Source organism: Periplaneta americana, chromosome 2 (assembly GCF_040183065.1).
Source record: "Periplaneta americana isolate PAMFEO1 chromosome 2, P.americana_PAMFEO1_priV1, whole genome shotgun sequence".
In the NCBI taxonomy this organism is placed as follows: Eukaryota; Metazoa; Arthropoda; class Insecta; order Blattodea; family Blattidae; genus Periplaneta; species Periplaneta americana.
Window position 1 is genome coordinate 172785295 of NC_091118.1, and position 27863 is coordinate 172813157.

A 27863-nucleotide genomic window follows, 5' to 3' on the forward strand; every position below is an offset into this window, starting at 1 on the left:
CATATCATATATCATATCATATCATATCATATCATATATCATATCATATATCATATCATATATCATATCATATATCATATCATATCATATCATATCATATATCATATCATATATCATATCATATCATATCATATCATATCATATCATATCATATTATATTATATATTAACAGAATGACAATAATGCACTTAGTGAATCGGCTATGAGAATTAGCTACAAAATTTGCCACGAAATTGCAAAGGAATTGAAAACATTCAACGAAGGTGTATTCATCAAGCGATGTTTAATTATATTGGCAGATGAACTCTGTCCACAGCAAGTAAGGGAAGTGGAAGCCATACGCCTTCTCGTAGAACCGTGGTGAGGAGATTGCAGTATGTGCGTATGGGTTATGTAAATAAGCCTAATGATTTCTGTGTGTGCATAGAGCGAAGTTTATTCCATTAAATTAATAAGAGTTCTATAAATTCTGTAATGTACAATGGATTGATGTAATATCCTTATAAACTATTATGTACTGACAGACTGAATGAATAGAACAACCGTGGCTCTTGTTATATTAATGCAGGGAAGGTAGCTGTAATGCGAGTCCGCCACTGAGTGAGCGTTCTGCTCCGGCTTGCCTTGCGGAGCGAGAGCAGCTCTGGCCTGCTGTATGGAGCCGCTCTCATGCCCGGCCCTGTTCTAACAGATGGAGTTACTTGTCAACAATGTGACGCTGAAACGTGTGTTCAGGTTACTGCCCAGCGACAGTCCTGATGTATTTTTATATTTTTTTATGATTGGTTAATTAATATTAACCCGGTACACTCACATTCATACAAATTTCCAGACTCTAGACACCCAGGGAATTATTCTTCAAGAAAATTTCACTGAGAGCCGGGACCTCTGATCTGGAAGCCAGCATGCTGACCAACAGACCACGGAGGCAGTCGAGTTAAGATTATTGTGATAATCATGATATATGCCTATCGAGGTTCTGAAAGTAAAGTATCGTACAATTATAGCAGACTTGTTGACTTCACATCGTACAGGATATAAAGAATTCATTCATGTATTTATATATTAAAGTTAAGCTTTATTCGTTGCTTCAAAACAGTTTTTGTGTTTAAAATGCAGCTAAAAAGAGTTACATACAAAATATACATAGTATATACATGTTTCTTAGATTAATACCCAATCAGAAGCTTATGTGAAACTTGTAATAAGTCTTCTAATTCTAAAATAAAAATGCATTGTAATTTTAGACTTCTCAGAAGGATCTTGTGTAGATGGCTGCTACTTTTTCAGCTTAGCAAATCTGAGAGGAAGTCCTCCTTTGACAGCCAAAATCATTGCCTTGGGGTCCAGGTCAAGACGGGGAGGAGTATTCTCACAGGGAAGAACCTCGTACTGAGATATAACACTTGCGACAGCTATCTTTATAGCTATCAATCCAAGTCCCTTGCCTGTAACATATGCATATAAACTTAGGTCTATATTGACATAAACAGAGAATATCTTTTTGCGAAACAATCTGCGAGCAGCTCTGAGAAGAAAACGGCGACACTTTATGGATAACCCACCTATTATCGTTCTGCATGACAATGCTAGAGCGCATAGGCCTACAACAAGAGTTATATCTGAACTGTTCAGTCGCTGGGGCTGGGAAGTGCTCTATCACCCGCCATACTCTCCGGATTTAAGTTCCTTAGACTTCGATCTAATCCCTAAAGGTGCGTACACACGGAGCGAACGAACAACGAACGACAAAAGAATGGATTGGCTGATTGAAATCGGAACGTGTGGACGACGCAGCAAAGGCAAACCGATAGTTTGATTTGCTTTCGGTAGTGATCCGTCGCTTGTCGGTATATCAAAGGTATTCGTTGTGAACGGGATTTGCCACTTGTTTGCAGTTCGTAGCAGATCAGTTTAATTTCGCCAACAGGATGTCGAAACTGAAGTGGACTGAAGAAGCTGCTATCAAACTTATTGATGTATATAGGGACCAGGAAATTTTATGGCCCTATTTTGCACGGTAATATTTCGAAGTCTGTTTCTGAAATGCGACAGAAGTTGTGAAACTGTCCCGATTCCATTCGACGTAAATCATGAAGCAAGTCAGTACCTCTATATTGATTGTGACTTTCGTAGAGTGGCGCCTGCGACCAACGCCTTTTGTTTTTAACTTTCTTTTTGTTAAACTGCCTATAATAATAACAACGGCTACACTTGCTATAATTATATCTATGTCTACAATAACCGCGGATAATCAGCAAATGCGAATGTTCTCCGACCATTTGCTGATGATTTGTGCATTGGTCCGAACAGCGAACGAACAACGATGTTTTGCTTCATCATTCGTTCGTTCGCTACGCACCTTAAGATGAAGGTCCCACTTCGCGGAATTCTCTTCCGAACAGATGAAGACGTTTTACAGGCAACCGACCGCTCTATTCGCACCATCCACTGATTAGACAGTGTCAACGGCATCCTCATCGCTGGGAACACGTTGTACACAATGCTGGTGACTACATCGAAGATTTGTAAAAGTTAGAACCATGTACAGTAAGTATGCTATGTATCGAGAAAAAAATAGTTTCCAGAACTAAAAAATCAAGCTATGTATTTGATTATCTGTTTTACTATTTTCACATAATTATAATAAGATGTCGTCCATGTATCTATTATAAAATTTGATATTGTGAGTTTGTAATACATTATTAATGCGACTACCTTCTATATGTTTTATGAATATTTTAGCTAGTAAACCGGATAAAAGATTATCCATAGTGAGTCCTTTATTTTGCGTGTATATTTTATCATTAAATTGAAAGTAGTTCTGTTTATTAGTTGTTCGATTTTGGATTTTTGCATGTTGTTACTTAGTAATTTGTTTTCAATGATTTCCATGATTTTTTGCACAGAGATATTAGTATAGAAATTTTCTATGTCCAGTAACATCTTCTTTGTGTTATGTATTTTTATTTCTTTGAGGTTATTGATTAGATGTTCGGTGTTTATTACTATGTATTGTGTGCTAATTTTAAAGTTTGTTTCAAATATTTTTGTAGAAATTTGTACGTTTTGTGAATTGGTGAGTCGATGTTTAGATGTTTAGTCTCATAGTTATTGGATTTTTGTGCGTTTTAGGTAAAGTCTTCAGTAACAGATTTTTTTATTTTGATTTATGTATTTATAAATTGTGTTAGATTGTATAATATCGGGTACGAATTTCAATGTATTTTTATTTATTTTTGGTATATATCTGTAGGATCATTCTTATAACTATAAGAAGTACTTATTTTTAACATTTTAACATTTATATTAACTTATATTAACCTAGGTTTTCAAATGTTTCAACATATTTTATTTTCATCGTTAATCACTTTTGTATACTAAATATTTTAATTAATATACACAAATGTTTAAATACTGTATAGTTCATTGCCTGAAGATGCCAAAGGGGACGAGGAAAACGTTCGCAGAAGATATTCAAATTAAAAACAAATTATTTTATGTTGTGATATCTTTTTTATCAATTAGATAAGTCATTAGACGGAAATACATAATTAAATTAATTGAATTACAAATGCGGTAGCCGAAAATTGTTACTGGTTATATTTATTATCGAGCAAGACAGTCTATAAGAATGAAAATCGTGTTTTGCTATGCCTACGTCCATCAGCATATGCTATTCTGCTAAAAATTTTAAATGGATACTTTTTTATTTAAGTAAAATTGTTTTACATTGCTTCGTTCAATATTTAAAAGACGAGCTTTAAGAAAAATAGGATTAGGTAACTGAAATTAGGAATTTTAATTTTAGGAGCATTACTTGTTCAGAAGAATGAACTTTACGAAAAAATGATCCGGATCCAAAGAACGCCTGATGAATATAATTAATGGAAGTACTAATTGGTGAACTATCATCTGTTGCGTGGAGTGTTACTAACAACATATGAGCAAAAATACGTGGAAAAATGTTCCTCCTTTAGTTACGAGATTGGATTCATGATGGTCCAGGGAGCATGCATTCGTGCTCTGCAGGAATTGTTCGTACAGTGCCGTAATTAAATAGTTTCCTTTCGATACTTCCAAGTGGTACACGAAGTATTTACGGAACTTAAAATCTTGACAATATATAATGATTCCTAGGTACTTACCCAAACAGTACTTTGGCCCTTCTCCAAAGGGCAGATACATAAATGGATGTCGTTTCTTTTTATTTTCCTCACTGAACCTCTCAGGGTCATATTGGTCTGGGTTTGGAAACGCGTCGACATCATTATGAATCCCCAGAAGGGGTACATAGACTACGGTGCCCTTTTCAATAACAGTCTTGGTACCAGGTATGACGTAGTCTCGGCTGGCAACTCTGTCTAAGATTGACAGCGGAGGAATCCTTCGGAGAGTCTCTGTTGACAGAAGCACAGTTCGTGATATACCGGTAAAACAATTCCAGATTATTATTTGATAACAGTAATCAATGTTTAAATACTTAACTAAAATCTATATAATTAACAGCTATTCATATTCATTTACTGCTACAGTTCATGTTAGGCCCATTTCTTCATCTCACAGCATGAAGAGCTGGGAAAGCTGAATAGGGGAAGGTTGCCTATATTGGACCAGTTTTTTGTTTTTTAATCCCATGTCTTTACTAATAATTAAATTAAATCAAAATATGTTCTAGTACATTCTACATTCTATGTACTTTCATCCTATAATGTTATATTTTAAATTACACAATTCCTAATAAATATAAAAAGGTAAAACTAAAATCATGGAAATGGTCCAAATTGGGAAACCGGTTGCCTAATTTGGACTCATAGTGTCCCAATTTGGACCTTGCAAAAATACATTAGTAATAGTAAACAAATAAATAGAAGAAGGGTATTTATTATAAATATCTTTAATTCACCAAACTTTACGTTAAAAATGTATCAGCTATTAACATTTGGTGAAAGAAGTTACACAATTCTCTGAACTTTGATGAAAAATTAAAGAAAAACAAGATAAATTAATTACAGAAACACTACTGCATTCAAGCTGATTGTTACAGTCATAATATTTCTCTTTATACTGAAGTAGTTTTATATTAGTTGCTTGTCTCGGTTACATAGCCTATTTCAAAATTAGAGGAAGACTCGTAGAAAAAAAAAACTGAAGGTTGCTTGCCTTCCGAAGTACTTCATTGGAAAGCGTTTTTGCAATCAGCATATATCTTTGCTGTAGTCTATGGCACTCCATATACTCGAGCACACTCGTTGAGTCCATAGTCACCATTCCTTTATGCTGCTACCGCCATCTTCAAAGCATCATTTCATTTCCCGTAAGTTCCCCTTTTTGACATCTTGGAAACATAAAGACACAGAATCCCCCAATATACTACTTTTTCTTTAACGTTGACCATAATATAATGCTTTATATTCATGTTGAAAAAAAAATACTAACAGTTTCCTAAATTGGACCAGTCCAATCCAGGAAACGCGCAGAGGTCCAACCTAGGCAACTTGTTCACTTATGCAAATAGACATCACTAAACAAACACATGAAATTAAAAACTAGTTTTAAAACACGCAGATAGTAGCTAATGAAAAATACTTGTAACGTATAGTATAGAAATTGTTATCACTTACTCCTACTGTATACAGAAGCTTAAGATCCGTAGCGTAAAAATTGTAAGCAAAAACACCAAAACACGTTAACGGCAATCCTATTCGCTAATATGGCTGCAGCTCACTGAACTTCAAGATGAGTACCTTAGGCAGCGTCAGCAAGCAGTGGTGCCATCTGAAATGTTTGAAATACTTCTATATATGGAAATACAACTGCGGTCCAATTTAGGCAACGGTCCGAATTCGGCAACTCTCCCCTACGTATTTCGGTTGATTTTAGGCTGATTTACAACAAACGCGAAAATAACTACAGTTGTCCTAGATGTCACACAACATAGGTTAAACAACAGTTCGTTTCATGACTATTGTTAACTCAAGAAGAACGTATTTTGTTCTCTGTTGAAGCCAACTTTTACATGCAGAGAGAATTTAATCGTCAGAACACTTGTTACTGATCATTTGAGAACCCAAGTTGGTGTCTGGAACGGTAAGAAACAGGAAAGTGACCTGTCATGGTGTGGTTTGGTCGTTTGGACTGCAGGATGACAGACTGATTGGGTTTTTTTCTTTGGTGAAACTACCACAGGTGAAGTACAGGGTGAATCACGAAGTTCTCCCCCCGTTTATGATGATTCCTGAGGTTATTCGGAATAAAAAATGTAAATAAACTAATGGGATCACATTCATAATCATTCTATCTAGTTCTCAGATATATTAACGAGAATAATTACGGTTGGGTAGTATCTCGTGGAATCTTCTGGAACAGCGATGTCAGACAGGGACTAAACGGAGCGGAGCGCTCCACTAGACTGGTTGCGAGCTCCGGTGTTTCCACAGACATAAGCAAGTTCAAGCTCCGATCTAGCTCCACAACCGGTATTGGAGCTTACAACTCTGACACTACTGGTCTGGAAGGTATAGGCTATGTGAATTCTTTGGTGAAATTTTACGTTGTATTGGGATTTTGTGGTAACATTCGAGAACATTGCTAATGACCAGAGACCGGAAGTTTAGGCATTATGAATCATTAAAATAAGCAGGCAAAAAGGTATCATAAATAGCTAAAAATACGCAATAAAAGGCAATTACAAAAACCTTGCACTAGACCCACAGCCTTGCACTTTCCACAAAGGGATTTCGGCAGCAAGAAAAGCTTTACATAAGTCGAATGCAAATTGAGATTTTCGACTCGATGTTGCAATTACTATTGGAAGCAAATAAATCTTCTTCTCAGTAGCCTTGGAAAGTGCCTTTTTGTGTTTGGTTGTACTGATATGTTGCGATATGAAATATTTCTTTTCGTAGTTCACCGACTGCTCACATATTTTGCATGTAAGTACTTTACCGTCAGTACAAAATACGTCGGATCCAAAAGTATTAACGTAACTTTGCAATTTACTGTGTAAAGGAACACTGAATTTCGGCATCTTGCTGCTAGCTACAACAACGTCGCAATGAAAACTGAAAGAAAAATAACCGTTAAAAATAATGTTAGAACCGCACTCATTGTTGCCTTGTCAAATAAACACAAGCGATTTATTAAAACGCTTACAGTTATACATTTTTGCACGGCAGCACTCAATGTTGCAAAGAGAATATGAACTGACTGAAAGACAATAATACGAGTATACATTAGGTGAAGTCACTTTCATTGTAGCTGTTATAGAAATAAATCAAAATATACCTGTAGGCAATTTTTAATAATAAATTAATAAATAATAGATGAATAATCAAATAAAGGCAAAAATAAGCATTTATTTTGTAAATTAGGCATTTATATCAAAAAAGGCAGAAAAGCGCAACATAAAACTGTGACGTTTCAATCACAAAGGTATAATTCGTACAGATTTACTTTCAAAATGAAGATAGATTTAACACATTTAAAAAGGCATTCTGCCAAAGTTCGGGTCTCTGCTAGTGAGCGTGAAATTTGGATATCGTAACGGAAGTATGTCTGGTTTCCAAAGGTAAAATTGGTTACGTTGATTAGAGCATACGTGTGCTATTTATTCCTCTCCCCCTCTCTCTGCATCAGTTATTGATTTTTGTAAAATATTGTGCAGATGTATGCGTATTATCTGAAGGGTTATAGTTACAATAGACGGACGAATTGTAATTCTATCTTGTGACAATAATCAACTTTATATTGTTCTCTGGATTAGAGTTCGTCTCTAAGAAAATATTATCTCACGATATTGTACAGTACCAAGTCATTTATGATATTGTATGGATTTTAATGTACAGCGACAAGTTAATATTGCTAAGATACAGTGAAGTTAATATGTACGAATGTCTTTAAAATGTTATGTTTTATTTAACGACGCTCGCAACTGCATAGGTTACATCAGCGTCGCCGGATGTGCCGGAATTTTGTCCCGCAGGAGTTCTTTTACATGCCAGTAAATCTACTGACATGAGCCTGTCGCATTTAAGCACACTAAAATGTCATCGACCTGGCCCGGGATCGAACCCGCAAACTTGGGCATAGAAGGCCAGCGCTATACCAACTCGCCAACCAGACGAATGTCTTAGATTTGAGTTAGTTTGCAGATTAGTTCTTTATGAATCTAATACAGTTCACTTTATAGTAAGAGAACAGTGAGGATAGATTTCAGGAACACAGATGGTTTAATTTTTTATTATATTTTAGTAGGTTATTTTACGACGCTTTATCAACATCTTAGGTTATTTAGAGTCTGAATGATACGAAGGTGATAATGCCGGTGAAATGAGTCCGGAATCCAGCACCGAAAGTTACCCAGCATTTGCTCATATTGGGTTGAGAGAAACCCCTGGAAAAACCTCAACCAAGTAATTTGCCCCGTCCGGGAATCGAACCCGAACCATCTGGTTTTGCGGCCAGACGCGCTAACCGTTACTCCACAGGTGTGGACACACAGATGGTAGTGGAGTTAATACGCAGATTGAATTCTTGCTATTAGTATTTTTGTATCACCATTATATTGTTATCGTACATCAATTCATTTGTGTATTCCTTTGTTATTCACCATTCAGGCAATTACATTTTTCTTGTTATAAAAAATTTGTATTTGTTATTTAATCGCTTCCACTGCATTTATTAGCGTTATCGCTTCCACTGCGCCAACCGTAATCCAGTGTGCCACGGTTCAAGTGGATGGGTATTTCTTACATGTAATAAAACAAGAGCTGTGAAAATTTCGTATCATATTATGTTCGCAGCGTTTATTTCTCATCTTTGTTGCGTCACAGAATCAGATTTACAAAATGGCAACTCCATCTTTTTCTGTGCTGTAATTTGCGAAGTTCGATTCTCTAATTGCTGTATAGGGAGCTTTCTGGCGGCAAATTAGAATTGCTCTTCTTCCATCCGATAACAACATTCGTCTATCTATGGTACAGACAATTTTAAATGATTGGATGCATCTGTAAAGGGAAGAGTTCAGAACGTCAACGTATGCCCAACGAATGAGTCGAGAATGTGAAAGCAGCTTTCGTACGTAGTCCACTGTCAAATTATCTCATACAAAGTGATTTCTTTCTGTGGGGGTAAATGAAGGACCATGTGTACCTCCCGACCTGCTAGAGTTGAGGGGGAGGATTGTTGCTTCTGTTGAGTCTTATCACTCCAGACATGGTGACCATCTAATGCAGGGGTCGTCAGCACATAGCACGCTGGGGCTAGTCTCTCTTACCCGCGGAAAACGCAGTGCACTAGGGTGCACTCCGTAGCTGCTAGCGGGTATGCTCTCTATCTCTCCCTGTTACACGACAGTGCACACGGGACAGCACATTTCAGCGGGTGCTGACGACCACTGATCTACTGGATGTCTGCTGCGTGATAAATGGTGTTCACACTGAACATTTATAAGATACGGTATGAAAACTCATGGAGCTGCTGTTTATTTCCATGTAAGGTTTGTTCTTATATATTGCAAATAAAAAACTGAACAACTTTGAAATCCCGATAATCATTAAGGGACACGCTGTATTATGGCAAGTTTTATGAAGAATTCTAGATAAGGGCGCAAATAGCCACAGTAGCTGATGCGCTCTTTTCAAATCCCCACTAAGTAACTATTATGGAAATTATGATAGTCATAATTATGGTGATGTTGATGGTGATAAAGGTGACGATGGTGATAATTATAATAATATTGATGGTTATGAGATGATGGTAGTGTTGCTGATAATGTTTGGTGGTGATAAGAGAGATTGATATGTAAAATTCTGTTATCGATCAGTAGCTTTTCTCTCACCTGAGATAACCATATGAAGGTATTCCAGGTCTTTAATGGTGTCATAAGTCAGTTCTCCATTGTCCTTCTCCATAGCAGCAATAACCTCTTCTCTTAGTCTGGTCTGTAGGTGAGGCTGCATTGCTAACTCATATAGTGTTGCTGATGTGGTCGTAGCGTTGCTTTCGAAACCCGCAGTAAAGAATATTGCAGCTTGTGCAACCAAATTATCACCATTGAACTCTGCAGACAAATAGTCACTATTAGTATGTGCAAAAGTTATTTATTGTAATGCGAAAGCTACAACTAACACTATCAATACCGTAATGCAATGTGTCTCATATACTCTGCAACCGCGATAACATAGTGCTCAGTGCAAGCACTGACTTATTCACAACTGCAGACTAATGACCGGTTTTTCCAAGTATTGTTAGAAAATTTAACGACTGTTAAACACTAAACAGTTTGTTAATTAATAAAATTGTATGTTTTCAACACCAGTTTGGTTTAACAGATTGTTAACAGTTTGTTAATTTTAAATGTAGGATTTCGGGCCAATGTCTCCACAGCTGTTCGAACAGAAGTTGCGAAATTAATATTTTGTGTCTCTCTGTAGGGAATGTTTAGCATATGACTGGTAATACAGGGACATCATTTTATTTTTACTAACATTTTTAATATTAACCTGGCTATACCTTTCTATTAACAATTGAAACAGTAAACACCGTTTGCTACCCCTTCCACGACTGGAGTTCGATGATACAGGCGTAAAATACAAATCACTTTACTAGGTATAGGAGGGAAGAAAAGTAGTTCGTCCATTTACGTAAACTGGGGAATATCGCAATTTTGAGTTTGATAATTTTCATTAGGTCTTTGTTTAATCAAAATACAGTACTGTATTAACACTTAATGTTTTTACACACGAATTGAGCTATCCATTCGGACGTATTAATTATGCAGTGTATATTGTACTGTTACAGCACATTAGCGTACAATATAAAGAATGAGGTTAAATTGAAAAATAATCATAATATGAATATTTAAATACATTTTTTAAATGGTGGCCGTTCATTTCGATACAGGCTTCAGTTCTTTTGTGCATATTATCGCACTATAGACTATTGTACCTAATTCCAATTACTAGTTTCGTCCTTCGTACGAGTAACTCAAGTTGAAATAATTCTATACCTACTCTATAAAAGAGTACCTTACGTACTGTAAATTTAATCTTCACTTCTGCCCGATCCGAAAAGATAAAGTTACTCAGACATGCTATCTACTGTCCGTTCAAGTGGTTTTGTTGCAGGGTCGTAGAAAAGGGGGGAAATCACATGACAGTTAATTACTTAACGAGGCCCTTTTATTTAAGTTATTTTAAACAGTTGTATAATATTACGTAGACGTCCAATTCCTAACAGAAATTAATGTTTTCAGAAAAGAGCTAAGACAGTCCAGCTACTAGACTTAACAGAGGGGCGAACAGAAGCAGGTGGGGGAAACCGGGATGCGACGTAGGCAAACGGACGACAGTACCTGTAAGAAAATATGATTCAATATTGAAAGCTCTTTCGTCACTGGAAAACGAGAACATATTTCTGGAACGTACTGTACTCAGTAACTCAGTACTGCTTATGAGCCCTCGGCTCTGTATCGTGAACGGTTGGAAGTTTACTAGTAGAGGGGTGGGAGTGAAGTACATTCCAAAACTCAGGTACAATAAAAATTGAATTAAAAATAAAATGATGTCCCTGTATAACATTTAAAAAATACTTTGGACTGTTTAAATACATCAGTGTTATTTTATTTCTTTCGTATTTCGTATCCATAATAGCAATGAGGAAATATAACCTTACTTTGTAATTATTATTCAGCACGTCACCTACAACTTTCATTTGTCAACTGTTTGTTTATGGAGCATGGCCTACTATAACAGGTTGTCATTTTATGCTAGTTTCACGACTCACTCTATAATATTTATTTATTTATTTATTTATTTATTTATGCGAATGACAGGTACATAGATAACTTATCTTTTACCTATACACAACATCTTTACACATATATACTCTATAATATAGAATTTCAAGATTAATTTTAGCCAATCAAAAATTGTCTTACATGTGTAGAATCATTACCAACTGTGTTGAGTGGTTAAAATAGTGCTAACAGACGTTACAGTTCAGTGTTGGTTATCTTAAACAAAATTATGTTGAACAAATGGAAAATACATTAACAAAGCGTTAAAAATAAACAGACTGTTAATTTAACATTCGTTAAGCAAAATTAAACATTACTTGGACAAACTGGCCATAAGAGTCGCAACTACGTATGTGAAAGTTGTTTGCAGAAAGTCTGTACACTCCTCATTTGTGGGGAATAAAAACGCAACCCATTAAATTAAAAACCATTAACAATAATTCCGTTCCTCCTCAATTTACTGTATCATATAGGCTATAACACATGTGGCTTAAAAAGTTTCGATAATTTTTGTTGCACAACTCCATCACATCAATGCCCTTGGATACAACACATGTTCAGTAACATGTGTTTAATCTAGTATGATATTTTCAGTATTTACAAACAATTTCAAATATTTCGTAGATTATATACTTATGTCACATACCTTGTCCAACATCTACCAGGGTTGCCATCTTTACAACAATGAGGTGAGAAACATGAGCTTAAAAATAAGGGACATTTCACACAAATAAGGGACATAATCTGAAATATAGTGAACATAATAATTACCATTAGCTAGTGCTTTTATAATATAATGTAAATCTATTATTATTAATTTACTTACAATAAAAACATTGACATGACTGTTGAATTATGATTTAGTTCATCAGTCAGTCAAGAAAGAAGCATATCGTTCCATTCTAAAGTATCGCACACACATAACCTCACTTACAAATGTCATATTGAAGACTTAGTTTCTAATTCTTACATATACAAAATGATTTATCATCATCATTTATTCTTCATTTCTATAGTTTCTAGAGTTTTTTTAGAAACTTATTCTAGGATTTCTTTTTTCGTCCGTGATACTTTTCTACAATATTGCTGATTTTTTCTTCCAGTACTGAAGGTTTTATGAGTTTTCTGCAGTTAATCTTCCTTTATCCCTACTTTTATCTAATTCTTGTAATTTGTAAGTTCAAAATGGACATCAGACCCCTCTCATTTGTAAGCCGAAGATAAAAATACTGTATAACATCTAAATCAACAAAACTAAAGTTTCGTTTTCTAGACTGGAAGATTATTATTCTACGTGCATTTTTTATTACACGAATGTATTTCCTTAGTGAATTTTCTCCTTCTCAAGTAATCCCAAATGTTTTTTAGTCCTAAAATCATATTTATGTTACAAGTTACTCAGGAGTGTTCAATATTAGCCATTGTTTTTTCATATATTAAAGATATGGTTAAGGTTGCTTTCCAATTGAGACAAAAATGAACACAACAGAAGTTTTATTATTAATTTCATGAAGCGTTGTTGAATGTAATGAATTCACCTACAGAATAGAAGGCGTGAGAAATTAGTTACTTCTTTAATTTGGCCCTAAATAATCTTAAAAAATATGAGTCTCGTAGAATCAAAGTCCATGTTGAATCTTTCGTACACTACTTTTAACACTTAAATATAAATAATTGATTAAATGGCGATCTTATTCGTGTTAATTATGTAAGCATGTGTGGCTTACAGCTGTTTCGGTGTTACTTGACACCATCCTCAGAGCCTACTAGATCTCGGCGCTATCTCAACTTCGCTGCCTGTTGTGTGGGTGCGTTCGTGTGATGAAGAGTTGTGTCAAATAATGTGTGTGTTCTGAAATTGATCTGTGTATTGAGAATTTGATTAGGGTGTGTTTTAGTGTGTCTGTATATTTCATATTGTTCAGAGCCTACTAGATCTCGGCGCTATCTCAAATTCGCTGCCTGTTGTGTGGGTGCGTTCGTGTGATGAAGAGTTGTGTCAAATAGTGTGTGTGTTCTGAAATTGATCTGTGTGTTGAGAATTTGATTAGGATGTGTTTTAGTGTGTCTGTATATTTCATATTGTTCTAGTGTGTTTAGTTTGTGGTTTTTGGGTTGTAGGTGTAGGATTTCCATTTCTGTATTTATATTATTGTATGTGTGGTTAGCATTAGTGACGTGTTCGGCATATGTAGATGTATTGTGTCCTCTGGTTATTGCTTTAATGTGTTCTTTGTATCTGCCTGTCTGTCCAAAGTAGAAACTGTCGCAACTATTGCATGTGAGTTTGTATGCGCCTGTGTGGTTGTATTTATTTGTTTGTGTTGTTTGTGTGTTGAGATGTCTTTGTAATGTGTTTTCTGTTCTGTATGCTATGTTGTATTTCTGTTTTCTGAATGAGGATGCGATCTTGTGTGTGTTTTTGTTTTCGCAAATTCTCAACACACAGATCAATTTCAGAACACACACATTATTTTACACAACTCTTCATCACACGAACGCACCCACACAACAGGCAGCGAAGTTGAGATAGAGCCGAGATCTAGTAGGTTCTGAGGACGGTGTCAAGTAACACCGAAACAGCTGTAAGCCACACATGCTTACATAATTAACACGAGTAAGATCGCCATTTAATCAATTATTTATAATCAAAATCCACTTTCTCCAAATTATGAAATATGTGTTTAAGACATGTTTCAGTGCAGAATTTTGCAGGGAATGTGTTAAACTACTCGTAGAGTCAAACTGATATTTATCTACCTTAACGTTAGTAGTCAATCTAATTAGTTTCAGACAAGCCTGTTTACGTGACTTAAGTTTTATAATAATTGTTACTGTGTTTATGTCGCTTCTTTTCCTTATTTTGTAATTTATGTAGGCCTACAGTTACAAATGGTAGGCTTATGTGTTCTGATATTCTAATATTAAATTATATTATTATTATTATTATTATTATTATTATTATTATTATTATTATTATTATTATTATTATTATGGAGTACTTTTGTAAATAGTATTGCCTTGTATAACTGTTTATATGCCTAAGAATATTATTAAGTTTCTTCACCCTAAAGACGATAATTCTATGTATTCTAGCGAACGTAATATTTACGTTTATCCTTCAGGCGAACATTTAATTTTTTCCTTGCTGGGCCTGTATTGCTCCATTCAACTGACATGATGTGTGTATGAGGAGAGAGGACTATCTTGCTAGCTGCTTTGTAAATACTGTATTATTCTGTGTGTACTTAACTTCAGAGTAAATGTGTGTCAACTTCGAAATCTAGCGATCAGGTCCCACCAGTAGGCTCATATATAATACCTATGTAATAGTAACTCTTTATACTTACCAAAAGTACTCTTATCCAGCAAACTCTCGTTATTATGCACCCCGTTCGCTCCGTTTTCTTGTTTTTCCTCATCAAGATGTCCCTTATTCTTTAATTGAATTAACAACCGCATGACATCTTCCCTCACAATATTGTTCTCCTCTCTGTATTTCAAAGTTTCCCAGAATGCCCTCCTTAGAAACTTGGTTCCTTCTGTTGAGAAGAACTTAAGATCCATCAGCTTCACCATCAGAGGAAGCAGAAATATTGACATGAATTCAAAGGCTCTGTAAGTAGAGAACTCAACGGCCTTCTTCCCAAGTTCACGGAATTCTGCGTTCGGATTTGAAAGGCAGTTGCTTTCGATGCCGAATGCACAAGTTGTTATGACGTCAGTGGCATACTTTCCTGCAACTTCCTTCATTTCTAAACGTTCTCCTTTATCGCTAGCTTCTTTTAAGTAATCCGTCAGTTGAGTGGCGCATTTTGATATGAATGGGAACATATTTTTTACACGTAGCGGTGTGAATATTGGCGTCATTTTTACTCTTAGATACTTCCATGGTGTTCCTTTCAGTGTAAACAAATTGTTTGAAAGTGGATCTGACTTGGCACTAGAATGCACCTGTCGATCGTAGAAGATATTGAAGTCCTTCACTAGAATTTGCTTGATGAGCTCAGGGTCTCTCAAGATAAGGGCAGGTCTGAAACAACAAACAACGTAATGACTTGTCAATGGTCCAAAGTTCTGATAATAATTGAGGCGTTCTCTGGAACAAGAACTTAACTACAAAATCCTGAATTTGAGATTCAGGTCATCAAACTTTTGTACTTGTAGGCCTATATGGATTAATGTCTTTGCACAGAAAGGCGTTCAAATGTTTCTAGAAGGCACTGTGTTCGTTGGTGGTAAATAATATTTTGTCAATACCGAGATATCGTCGATTTACTTATTAAATCTCGTAGGCTCAGTTTTCCCGAATGTTGAAATCTGCGTATAATTTCAAAATACGTCCGCTGACATCTCGTAAGCCTCCAAATGTTTCGGGGAAGCACGTTTGAGGTAATTTTCTAGAAACGTAATCTTTCGCATCAAAAAGGCAACCCGTTTGCAGCATGGTTCTGCTAGTTTCAAGGGCATGTTTGCGGCAAGACTCAGCAACACGTGGTGACTGACTTAGAGGTGTATAAATTCCTTTTATAACACATTACCACATTTTCCTTCCCAATTTTCACAGGCTTAGGACTGTTCACTGCTTGGTTAAAAATATGGCTGTACTTCAGTGATAATAATGCCACCTAACATTGCCATTTTTTAACAGTCCACTTTGCCAAATTTATAATTTTCGATAATTAAACATTTATTTCCTCTTTTGGTTCCAATAACTCTGTCATTTTTTACGTCCATGCTGTAGAAAACGTTCATGAGTAGATGTAGGTATTGAAACAGACAAATGAGCGTTATGATAACAGTGATGCCAACTTTAATTTATAAGCATAGTTCAGAAATAAACATTCTTTTTCTTATCCATACTTTAAGCGTTATTTTTTGCTTTAAGCGAACAGTACGATATCGGTGTACTGTTACTTTTTGGACACCCTTTCAGTTTATCAGGCTTAAAAGATGCTTTTCGATTTACCGCAATCGGGTCCTCCAAAACCAACGCAAACTGCCTGTGATTTAATCCTGCTATTAGCCGTCCTTCCGCAAATATGCTCTGCCCAAATGTTTTTATATTTTATAAACAACAATTACATAACATTTTTAGATGACATATAAAGAAAATACGTTGTTTTTCTCTTCAGTGCAATTTCCTCAAATGTAATTACGAAGTTTTAAAAGTATGTCAACGATATGTTATTAAGGATTCAAAATATAAGGAGAAGCTAGTAATATGGGACGGGATTGTAAAATAGAACACTGCTGTTTTTCTGAAATTAGTGACGCTATCTGTTACGTACAGTGGGATATTTTCCTCCTCGGTTAGCCTTTGTCTGCAATGGAATGCAGTTAAGTCCATCGAGTGGTCATTGAAAATTAAATTTATTCAAGGTTTTATGTTATGGTATGAGTGGCGATATTCACTATTTGTGCATATATCAGTTTTAATTATTAGGTTTATGTACTTTTGAACTATTAATTAATAAATAATAATAATAATAATAATAATAATAATAATAATAATGAGTAGCGACATTATGGGACAGGGTTGTCCCATATTACAACATTAATATTCACGTGAGGAAAATAGATGTTCAAGACAAAACTAGTCTTAGAACCTTCTAATGTGTGTAAAGTACTGATAAATGTGCATGAAATGTGCAGAGATGAAAATCAGGGCTTCACCTATGAAAAGCGGAGTACTTCATATATTTTATTTAACTATCAAGACATTCACTTCTGCATGAATTCTGTGTCCAATATGTTACATTGTTCATATGTTAAGCATTGTATGTGATTCCAGGCTTAATTTTTAGAATTTACGCAGCAGTTTGTCTGTCTCATATTACAACCTTATTTTCTGGAATTCCAATTATGCGGTATAAGAACTTCCTAAAACATAACACCTGATTCCTTGATATAATCATGTTATGACTTTGCACACATAAGGAGAAATGATATTCCTATAAGGGATCACCTCAAATCCCATTTTTAACTTCGTTGTTTTCAAATTAGAGACTGTGGAAAAAGACTGTCCCATATTACCACCTTCTCCTCTAATGCAAACAAGAAAGACGTAATTTACAATACATTAAGTTGTTATTCTAGGGAACGCCTCAATTTGATCTTGCAATTAAAATATTCGTAAAATATATTTATCCCTGAAACATTCATATGTACACATATTACGAACTGTAATACAAAAATAAAAATTTATCTAGGATTTATAACTTATTAAATCACGCAATACCTCCCGTATAACATAATTACATTGCCTTATTGTAGGTGTCTTAATATTTTACTGTAATTTGTAATTACATTATAAAGCACTAACAGAAATCTTGAAAGGTACTTTGATGTAGACCTTCAATCAATCAATCAATCAATCTTCAGACGGTACAGTTCATGTAGACCCTGGCCTCTCATACAGATGTCGCCAACACATGTCTCTCCTGGACACATTTTCTCCAAACTCTTAAATTTTTATATACAGGACGAATCAAAGCTAAGGGACAGACATTCCTACCATCTCTCGTAGTACAGCCAGTTCTCACAGATAACTTTCTTACCGTCTCGTAGCACTACAGAATGGAAAGTGACTTTTCGCTTAACTAGTGAATTATTTACAGTAAATGAAGAGAATTTTAACTGAATCTCAGAGCAGTTGCTCGAAATGTCGTCCATTACGTTCTATTCACATGTTACAATTACGTATGAAATTCTGGGACACTAGCTGATCCTCATCTCACTAGTATTGAATAGCTATTTGCCGTGTACAACGTTTCTTCTTATAGAGAACGGAATCTTTTTATCGTAATTATTAAACAATTTAACAACACAATGTTTCGACAGTTGTGCATCTCCATGATCCAGTTCGCAATAGTTACCGAATAAGAGGGTGTTAAACATTTGGGGGAAAGAAAAAAAAAAAACATTTTTTTCCTGAGAGAACTATGAACTTTCCACATATATGGTATTACAGTTTATTACATACAACATGAGCTATTCGCTCTAAAAATCTGCAAGGTTATTTCACTTCCATCCTGTATATTACAGCGGTACGAGATTTTTTACATTTATTGTACTGTGTCATAATGTAGAAACATAAATAAATCAACAGGGGTATAGCTTTACTAGGTTGCATATGAAGACTACAGGAAGAATAGTGGGAATGTCAAGATTTTCAAGAGAGCTAATTTAGAGTTCAAAACTAATTTATTCAAGAAGTGTGTTGCAAATGATAAATACCACCATGCATTTTGAAAGGTGGTTAATCTAGTAATCAATATGTTCAATATGTTTTACTGTCGTCTAACCATAAACTTCCAATTTTTACCATTATCTCAATTTTCACAAAAAAGTGACATTCCCCCTTTTCTTCCTGTGGTCTTCATATCTTTACGCAGAACAACGTGTCGATGCGATCTACTAGGAGGAAAAGGGGAAGGCAAGGAGAAGAAAGGAACAAACTAGGGGAAGATAAGGAGAACAAAATGAGAATAAAAGGAGAACAAGGGTACAACAAGGAGTAGACAACGAGAACGTGGAGAACACAAGAACAAGAGAAATATATAGAGAACAAGGGAAATATAAGGAGAACAAGAGAAATATAAGCAGAACAAGGGGAATACAAGGAGAACATGGCGAAGACAATGGGAACTAGGGAACAACAAGAATAACAAGAGGAATACAATGAAAACAAAGGAAATACAAGCAGAACAAGGGGAAGACATAAATAACAATGCAATATCAAGAGAACAAGGAGAATATGGAAATATAGGATGAACAAGGGGATATAGGACGTTCAGTGGGAATACAACGTGTACAAGGAGAATACAAGGAAAACAAGAAAAATACAAGAAGAAAAAGGAGAATAAAAGGAGAACAAGGGGAATATAGGAAGAACAACGAAAATACGAGGAATACAAAGGGAATACAAGGAGAACAAGAGGAATAGGAGGAAAACAAGAGGAATACATAAAGGGCAAGGGGAGGGGGTTGCATTTCTATGTGACCGTTAATTCGCAGTTACCCGGCCATACCTAGTGAGGAGAAAGACGTAGTTCTACGTCAGTAATTCGGAGATGAGGATCAGCTTCATAAACTGGGAAGGCGGGAAGAGGCAAACAAGTGTGTTTGATACGTTACCAATCCTAGCGAATACTGTAGATCTTGGTAGCGAATCAAACAGATAGGTCTTGTCTGATCATGAGGATGATGTGTAAAGCAGAAACGTTGGGTGTTCCTATATTCATGACACAGAGCAAACATCAGAAACTCTAGCACCACGTTGAGCATCGTGAAAGTCCAAAATAAAGCTTCATCTTTTGACATTCAAAAATCACTACAATAATGGAGGTTGTAATAGTGAAATTAGCAGTAGGTAATATTGTTTGTGCGAGATCGTGCGTATTTGCTTGGTTTCCGCACAAAACCAATCCGCGGAAAGTGTGAAATTCCACATTCAGTATTCCCAACCTAACACATAGCAATTTCCCTCTTCTTACCGCTTAAGTGACATATTGATTTTACTGCTTTAGGCTTTTAACATATTATTTTTAGAGACGTTCAATATAGTAATAATTATAAATTGGAAACTTACCACTACAATTTCACCTAAATTGCACTGTTAATTATTGTTTTTAAATATTTGCAAAAATTAAGTAAACTCTACAACTCCACTAAAGTTACTGCATTCGTGATGCAAGTAACATTAAGGAAGCCGTGAAAAAATCAACAAGATTCCAGATGCCGATGTTATTACTGCAATATGTTATATAAATAATATTGTTAAAATATTAAAATGAAAAATAAATCATTACATAATCTTACCGTTTGTTTTAAGTTCGCATTTATAGACTGGGGGAAAAAAAGTCATACGTATATCACGGCCTTCTGGAGTATAGTAAACACAGAAAAAATTTTAAAGCAACAATGTTGAAGACAGATTTTTTTTTTTTTTTGTAAATTTGCAGTCATTGAACAAAAACCAAGATGGAGATTTCATTGCAACTAATTAGAAATTCCTCTTTCAGGTATGTAATGAACGATCTTCGCACAAAATAATGTACGATATACGAGCGGTATGTTTTCTTTCAATTCTCGGAAATTAAAAAAAGATCAACTACGTTTCGCTTTTTCAAACTTTTCCTCGAACATGGAAACTTCAACATACCGCTCTCGTAACGCATATTACTATTGTGGTGGTGATTATGAAACTGATTATACCTATCCCTATAATCATGTTTTGTTTATACTCTACCTGGCAAATAAGTAAATTCCATAGAAGCGGTGACCTGAACCCTGTTCGTATAGTCTCCTGAAGAACTGGCCAACACATTCTTTTTGTAAGAAACAATTTTTGAAATTTCCAAACAACATTGAAGGTTCCGCATAAGGGACACCACGCTTCTTCCAGTAACTGAACTTGTGTTGGAAATAGAGATGGAACAACAGTACACAGCTGGTCAGGAAAATGACAGCATCCAGCAATAGTGATTCAGTTAGCAACGCCATCTTCAGTCTGAAAAAAAACATTGGAGTATTAAAGCAAGAGCATTGTGGGATATGTGACAGGGTTGAGTTCTGACACTATGTCACAGATACAGACACACTCCACCAAGGAGAACGAGTGGAAGACATGGGGAACAATGTGAATACAATGAGCACAAGGTAAAAACAAGGATAATAGGGGACACAAGAACAAAGAGATTAAAAGGAGAAGAAGAGGAATACAAGAAGAAGAAGAAGAAGAAGAAGGTGAGTACAAGAAGCACAAGGCAAAAACAAGGAGAACAGAGGGAAAACAAGGAAAACTGGAATAAAAGGAAAACAAGGGGAATACAAGGAGAAGAGAATGTAAGAAAAACAAGGAAAACGCAAGGAGAACATGCGGAATACAAGGGGAACAAGCGAAGACTAGAACAATGGGAAGACAAGAGAAAAAGGGGAATACAAGGAAAACAATAATGGAGGTTGCATATTTATGTTGTGGTCAATTCCTAGTTGCCTTCCCATGGATAGTGAAGAGGAAGATGTAGCTCTATATTTAAAAAAGTGAAAATAGATAAATAACTTATTAAGCAGTGGCGTATACTGGTTAAAGGGTTTGGGCTACCACTGACCCTATTATTACACAAAATATATTTTAAAATCCCTATAATAAAATTCCTTACATATTTATGTGAATTCCAGACGTCTTGATTGGGACGAAAATACGTTGATGACTTCGTCCTTGAAATTACAGTTGGGCCACTTGCAAAGTTTCTGTAGAAATGACTTTTCAATGGATATTAGTGCCAAGCCGGATAAACGTTCTTGTGTATGAGTTGATCTACAGTAGGATTTTATTCTCCTCAACGCAGAAAATGTTCTTTCTACCGATGCTGACGTAGCTGGTATTGTCACAATTAATGTTGCCAATTTAAGGACTTCAGGAATAACTTGGTTCAGCTGGTTTTCATATATGGCAGATAATATTTCATGGATAGGTTTGTTCGAAAAATCAAAGACTTCTGCTGAATATATTACACTTAATTCATTTTTCAAACGTACTTGATCAAAGTGACTGTTATAGGACTGAAATAATTTGTTTAGTGCCTCATTCGGGAAGTTTTCTCTATAAGCAGAAAATTTTTGAGAATCTAGAAGATGTGTGAACTGAAGCTTTCCATAATCAGATAATCTGTCAGTAATTTCCATGTGCATACGATCTAGTATGCTGTAGTACAGCTGCCTGTATTTCAATTCATCATCTCCTTTTCTTCGCTTTAATGGTGGTTCCATTGTATTAGCTAAAGAATTTTCATTTTCCATATTACTCCATATGGACGGAAACCCACTACGTCTGAACTCGGATATAGTATTTTTTTTTAACTTTGATACCTCTTGCAAGTAGTATGCTAAGTCTAGACTTTTTGTCTGAAGAATATTGTAGAGCACATCTGTATGTACGAACACTCTAGCATAGACTTCAAGAAGAAATATATTCTGAAACTGTGTGAAAAATTCAAATATCCTTGAGCCTGCACATTTACAGCATCATCCCAGTTTTCTTCAGAGTCATTACAAATGATATTTTTAAAGAAAGCAGTCCGTTTTTCTCTGTATTCCTTTACTGTATTTACAAGCCGAGATGTAAAATTCAATCTAGTGGGTGCTACTTTTGGAAGTTTCTTGTTCATAAATTCCTTGAGTTTTCTGATCTTTCAGGAGATAATGAGAAAATGCAGCTAAACCCGACAGTGTTTTGAAAAAAAAATGCGGCATTCTGGAATGGATGAAGTAGTTTGTTGCAAAACTAAATTGAGAACATGGCTGTAACAATGGACAAATAGTGCTTGAGGATACTTTTCTTGAACTTTTGTTTTTAAGCCATTAATATTTCCCGCCATAACTGAAGCACCATCGTATGTCTGTGCAATTAACTTATTGCCGACATTGTATTCTGCTATAACACCTTCCACATGCTGAAACAAAGCAGCAGCAGTTTTGTCCGAACTGACATTTGTGAATCCTATAAACCGTTCTTGAACATTGGCAGTACTGTCGACGTATCTTAAAACAGTGGACAATTGACTCTGATTAGAGCAGTAACTTGTTTCATCAACAACAATGGCCACAAAAGGTTTTATGTTCTTTATCATAACCCCACTTATAGCAAATATTAAGTCATTCTGAATTGCGAGAGAAGTACCACGAAATACTGTTGAACTCTCAAGATGATTGACCAGTAAATGGTCTAATTCTGTTAAGGAACTTAAATATTCAATATAATTTCCTATATTGTCTGATTCCACACTCTCGTTATGACCCCGAAAAGCCAATTCTTGTTTTCCTAGAAAGCAGACTGCGTTAATAAGATGCAGTAAAATCTCCCGATTTTTTTTCACAAGAGCATTGTGTTGGTTGATGTGTAGAGCTTTTCGCTTATCTAGCTGTAAATCAATCCTTGTCTTCCCAAAGTTTGCAAAGTTCATACTACTACAAATATGAGCTTTTGATTTGTCGTATTCTAGGACTGCCGTTCGAAGGGAGTTCATATTAGAAAACCCCTCTTTTGACCACACATTAGTTTCGCGGCTAAATAACAAACATGGCCAGCAAAATAGTTTAGACAGTTTAGAAGTACCACACAACCAATTCCACTTACCATATGATGTTGAAGTGAAATGGCGTGTGTACTCTCGCTGTTTTTCTTTTACGTCCATGGACAAATTTAACTTAGGAGTTGGTCTTTCCATTTTCACAATTTCAACTTTCTCGTTGTTATGTACGACGGTTAAAAGGCACTTTTAATAAACCTTCTATTACACGTCATTTTCAACACAAACCTCTCCAGAAACTTGTTCTGCCATATTTTTCACAATATCACTTAATTGGGAAATTAAAAACTTAATAATTCACAATTAATATAACTCTTAGACACTCGAACAAATCACAGATTTAAAATAATGCACTGCAAGAACACAATCACATTCAATTGCTAGCGTACTAAGCTATTGCTGCTTCGCGCCTGCGAAGAAACCGATCACGAGAGCGGCAACTCGCCCGCCTACAGTGCACGATGAAAACAGAAGGGAGTGGGGGGGACGGGCAGTTGTGCGAAGGACAGCATGAGCGAAACGGTCACAGGCTACCTCACGTAGCAAGCGGTTTCTCCAGCGATGCCGCCTTGACAACTTGTTTCTTTTCGAGAGCAGAGAGCGCATATAAATCTAACAATTACTTTAATTTTAATTACTATGGTAAAACTAATAATACAAAATTATTACATTATGTTATATTATAAACTTTTTCTTTTGTAATTTCCTTGGGCTACCGCCGGTAGCCCCGGTAGTCCGCAAAATACGCCCCTGTTATTAAGATAGGATAAACATGCAACATTTATGTAACAGGTTACGGAAAACAATTCACAACTTTGTAACCTTTCGTGTATACAGGGTTATTCACGAGGATTTACCGGCACTTATTTTCGAAGGCATTCCGAGCAAAAGATGTAATATAAACATGTGTCCTAATTTCAATATTTTCAAAGTTACATTAATTTGCAGTTATTCGTAAAATATCTTTTTCCTTTAGTTTTAAGGCTAAAAGAATATTACAAATAGGGAATGAACTATTCAGAAATATCATTTTTTTAATTGGCTAGTGTTCTGAAGCTAAAAATGTGTTGTCAGTTGCTTTGTACAGATTTTGTTTTCCAATTTTTAACTAAAAAGACACCATTCTTACGCACTTATCACAAAAATTGTTACAAATCATACGACTTTAGGAACTTGATTCTTCACTGTTTAATTATACATCCTAATGTACAGTCTTGAAGAATTTACAAAAGGGGCGTGATTTGTAACAATTGTTGTGATAAATGCGTAAGAAATGGTAACTTTGTAGTTAAAAATCGAAAAAAAAAAAAAAAATCTGTACTAAGCAACTATGGAATTCACAACACATTTTTAGCTTCAGAATACTAGCTAATTAAAGAAATGATACTCCTGAATAGTTCATTTTTTACCAGTAATATTCTTTTACCCTTAAAACTCAAGAATAATGGTATTTTACAAACAATTTCAAATTAGTGTAACTTTGAAAATATTGAGATTAGGACAAATATTTATATGACATTTTTTGCTCAGAATGACTTCGGAAATAAGCTCCATAAGGGACGGTAAAACCTCGTGAATCTCCCTGTATATGCCTATTTGTGTTCTTCGTGTTGTTTATCTAGCCTTGTTTCAATCAGTCTTTGAATACAGAATAATAGGATGGGGTGGAATGCCAAAGACTATCCTAACTCCATTAATATTACTACCAGAGAGCTTCAAAATGGGCTTTAGAACCTGTTTAGATTCGACCGGTCAGAGATCAACCGGCTTGGTTGAGCATCCGACAGAATATTCGACTTTCAAGCTGTTACGCCTGCTGTAATGCAGGCTAGACCAAACAGTTAGGCGCACGTAATCATACATGAAACTGACATTTTCCGAGTACATAACCGGAGTAACAATTGAAGGAGATTTACCCTGTATTATTTAAAAAAGGTGTTTGCAATTACTCCTACAGTTGATTCGACACTATAACACATTGTAAATTTTTATTATTATTTTGAATTTGCAGTAACTTCATAAGTATCGTTTATATTTTAAACTTTTAGAGTCTTACTAATAAAAGTTGCTTATACTCGTAGAGTATTAAACAATGGTATAGTTTTACACAGAACAAGACTTGTACAAGCCATGCATATTTTTCCGATCAATAAACGCTATATAGCTGGCGTTTTGCTATAACAGTGTTAAACAGCAGGCCTATTTACATCATAACTTCATTTTATTACGTCATAACTCTTTCTCGTCACATATCGACTGAATCTCGTCGATTTGTATAACCCGATAATCGATATTACGTAAGTGTTGACTATTTATGTACTGTAAGATCGCGGATGGTTTAGAGCACGAATCTCACACAGAAAGAAATGGGAAGGGGGAAGAAAACGCGATCTCCAAATTGAGACAATAAAGAAAAATTAAGTACCATCCTATACTTTAATACGTCACTGTGTATATTAATAAACATCTTTCATAATAAATAAGCATTATATTAATAATGTCATGAGAATACTCAGCTAATATTTTACAATACCATAAACGTATGTTTTGATCATAAGTAGGACGAGATATCTGCGGTACTTATTCTGGCTATAAGGACAAAAAGGAGGTATTGTAGATTGTTTAGTCAGGTCTGAACCTCACAAGTGATACCAAAGAAGGCACCACTTATAAGGCAACTAGACCAGAAGATAATAGGGTAGTGTGGCCAGTTCCTTTTCCCCTCCATTGCATAAATCGCCTACTAGCTACATATTAAACTAGTCAGACTTCAGATATAAAACGAAAATGTCTAAATAATGGTTATTGAAAGGGCAACTTTTCTCTCATTAATGTATTGCAAATAGAAAGCTTGTTTCCTTCATATTAAAGAAAACACCACTTAACCACTTCTAATTTTCAACTTCTAAATTTACAGTTATAAGCACTTAGAATTCCATTCGCGCCATAGCCCTGCTTTCTTATATTTATGAAAACTTGACACCATTTTGTGACTTTGGTGTAGCTTTTCTAGAAAATTCTAAAAATATTTTCATTCAAAGTATCTGTGATCATTATTTTTAATTATTCAATTTAGAGGCAAATACATATTTTAGTAACAAAAGTCAACCGTGCTTTATTCCATTCCCTACCCCAACAGGACAGGGAAGGATATAATAAAAAAAAGGCGTGGCCCATTCATTTCCCCGAATTTGGACACAGAATATATAATATAGTCACGGTATTCATAGATCTAGGCAGCAAGATATATTTATTATTTTTAGTCTGATTTTCAAAAATGTTGGCATGTTTGACATTTACATATTCGTTTCTGTTACGTTAATTATTTCCACTATAATGTGCTGTTTGCAAGGTACGTTTATGTTGTTTATAAAGTTTCACATTTACAATCTGTGATAAAGTTATTTTCTTTGACAAATAATTTAACGTATAATCTGTGATTTATTTGCTGCTGCTGCTGCTGCTATTGAAGCATAGTAAAGAGTATTATAATTTAACACGAGTAGAATAAACATGTTTAATTACTGTTAATTTATTTTGTTTCTCTAGTTACTGCTTATTTTATTAGTTTATTTACAATCCAACAAGCAGTCGTAGAACCGATAAGAAACAAGCATGACCTTCCACCGCCGCGCCGCTAATGTACTGTACAACTCTAAACGACATTTCATACAAGTTGAGAGGATGAGACGGCATTTCTTTCCCCTTCTACTTACTCCGAGTCCGTCAGTAACAGACCGGTAGCTGTTACCTCTTATACCTGCACCCACCAAGTCGTACACACAAGAAAATAAATATTAAATAAAGTACATAAGTGGATATAAAATACAGTGACACAGATGTTTGACAATTATATTTTAGTGTCATTCTTACAATATTTCCAACTAATAATTAATTAAATTAAGGAATGTTAGTTCGTATTATGAAGTCAGGGGGAGCGACACAGTGCAGAGTGTCCCAGTGTAGAG

The 27863-nt window shown here is 35.3% G+C and overlaps 1 protein-coding gene across 2 annotated transcripts in view; it reads right to left on the reverse strand.

Moving 5' to 3' along the window:
• Nucleotides 1-1057: 1057 nt before the first annotated feature.
• The window catches only part of LOC138694825 (cytochrome P450 6k1-like), a 64695-nt gene continuing 37889 nt past the window's right edge, over nt 1058-27863 (reverse strand). For both annotated transcript variants that reach the window (XM_069818930.1, XM_069818931.1), the window contains exons 2-6: nt 21054-21314; nt 15151-15833; nt 9842-10063; nt 4149-4400; nt 1058-1448 (exon numbers count right to left, since the gene is read on the reverse strand). In XM_069818930.1, coding sequence (XP_069675031.1) covers nt 1279-1448; nt 4149-4400; nt 9842-10063; nt 15151-15833; nt 21054-21307 — 1581 coding nt within the window. In that variant the 5' untranslated portion in view covers nt 21308-21314 and the 3' untranslated portion in view covers nt 1058-1278. The remainder of the gene's footprint in view (nt 1449-4148; nt 4401-9841; nt 10064-15150; nt 15834-21053; nt 21315-27863) is intronic.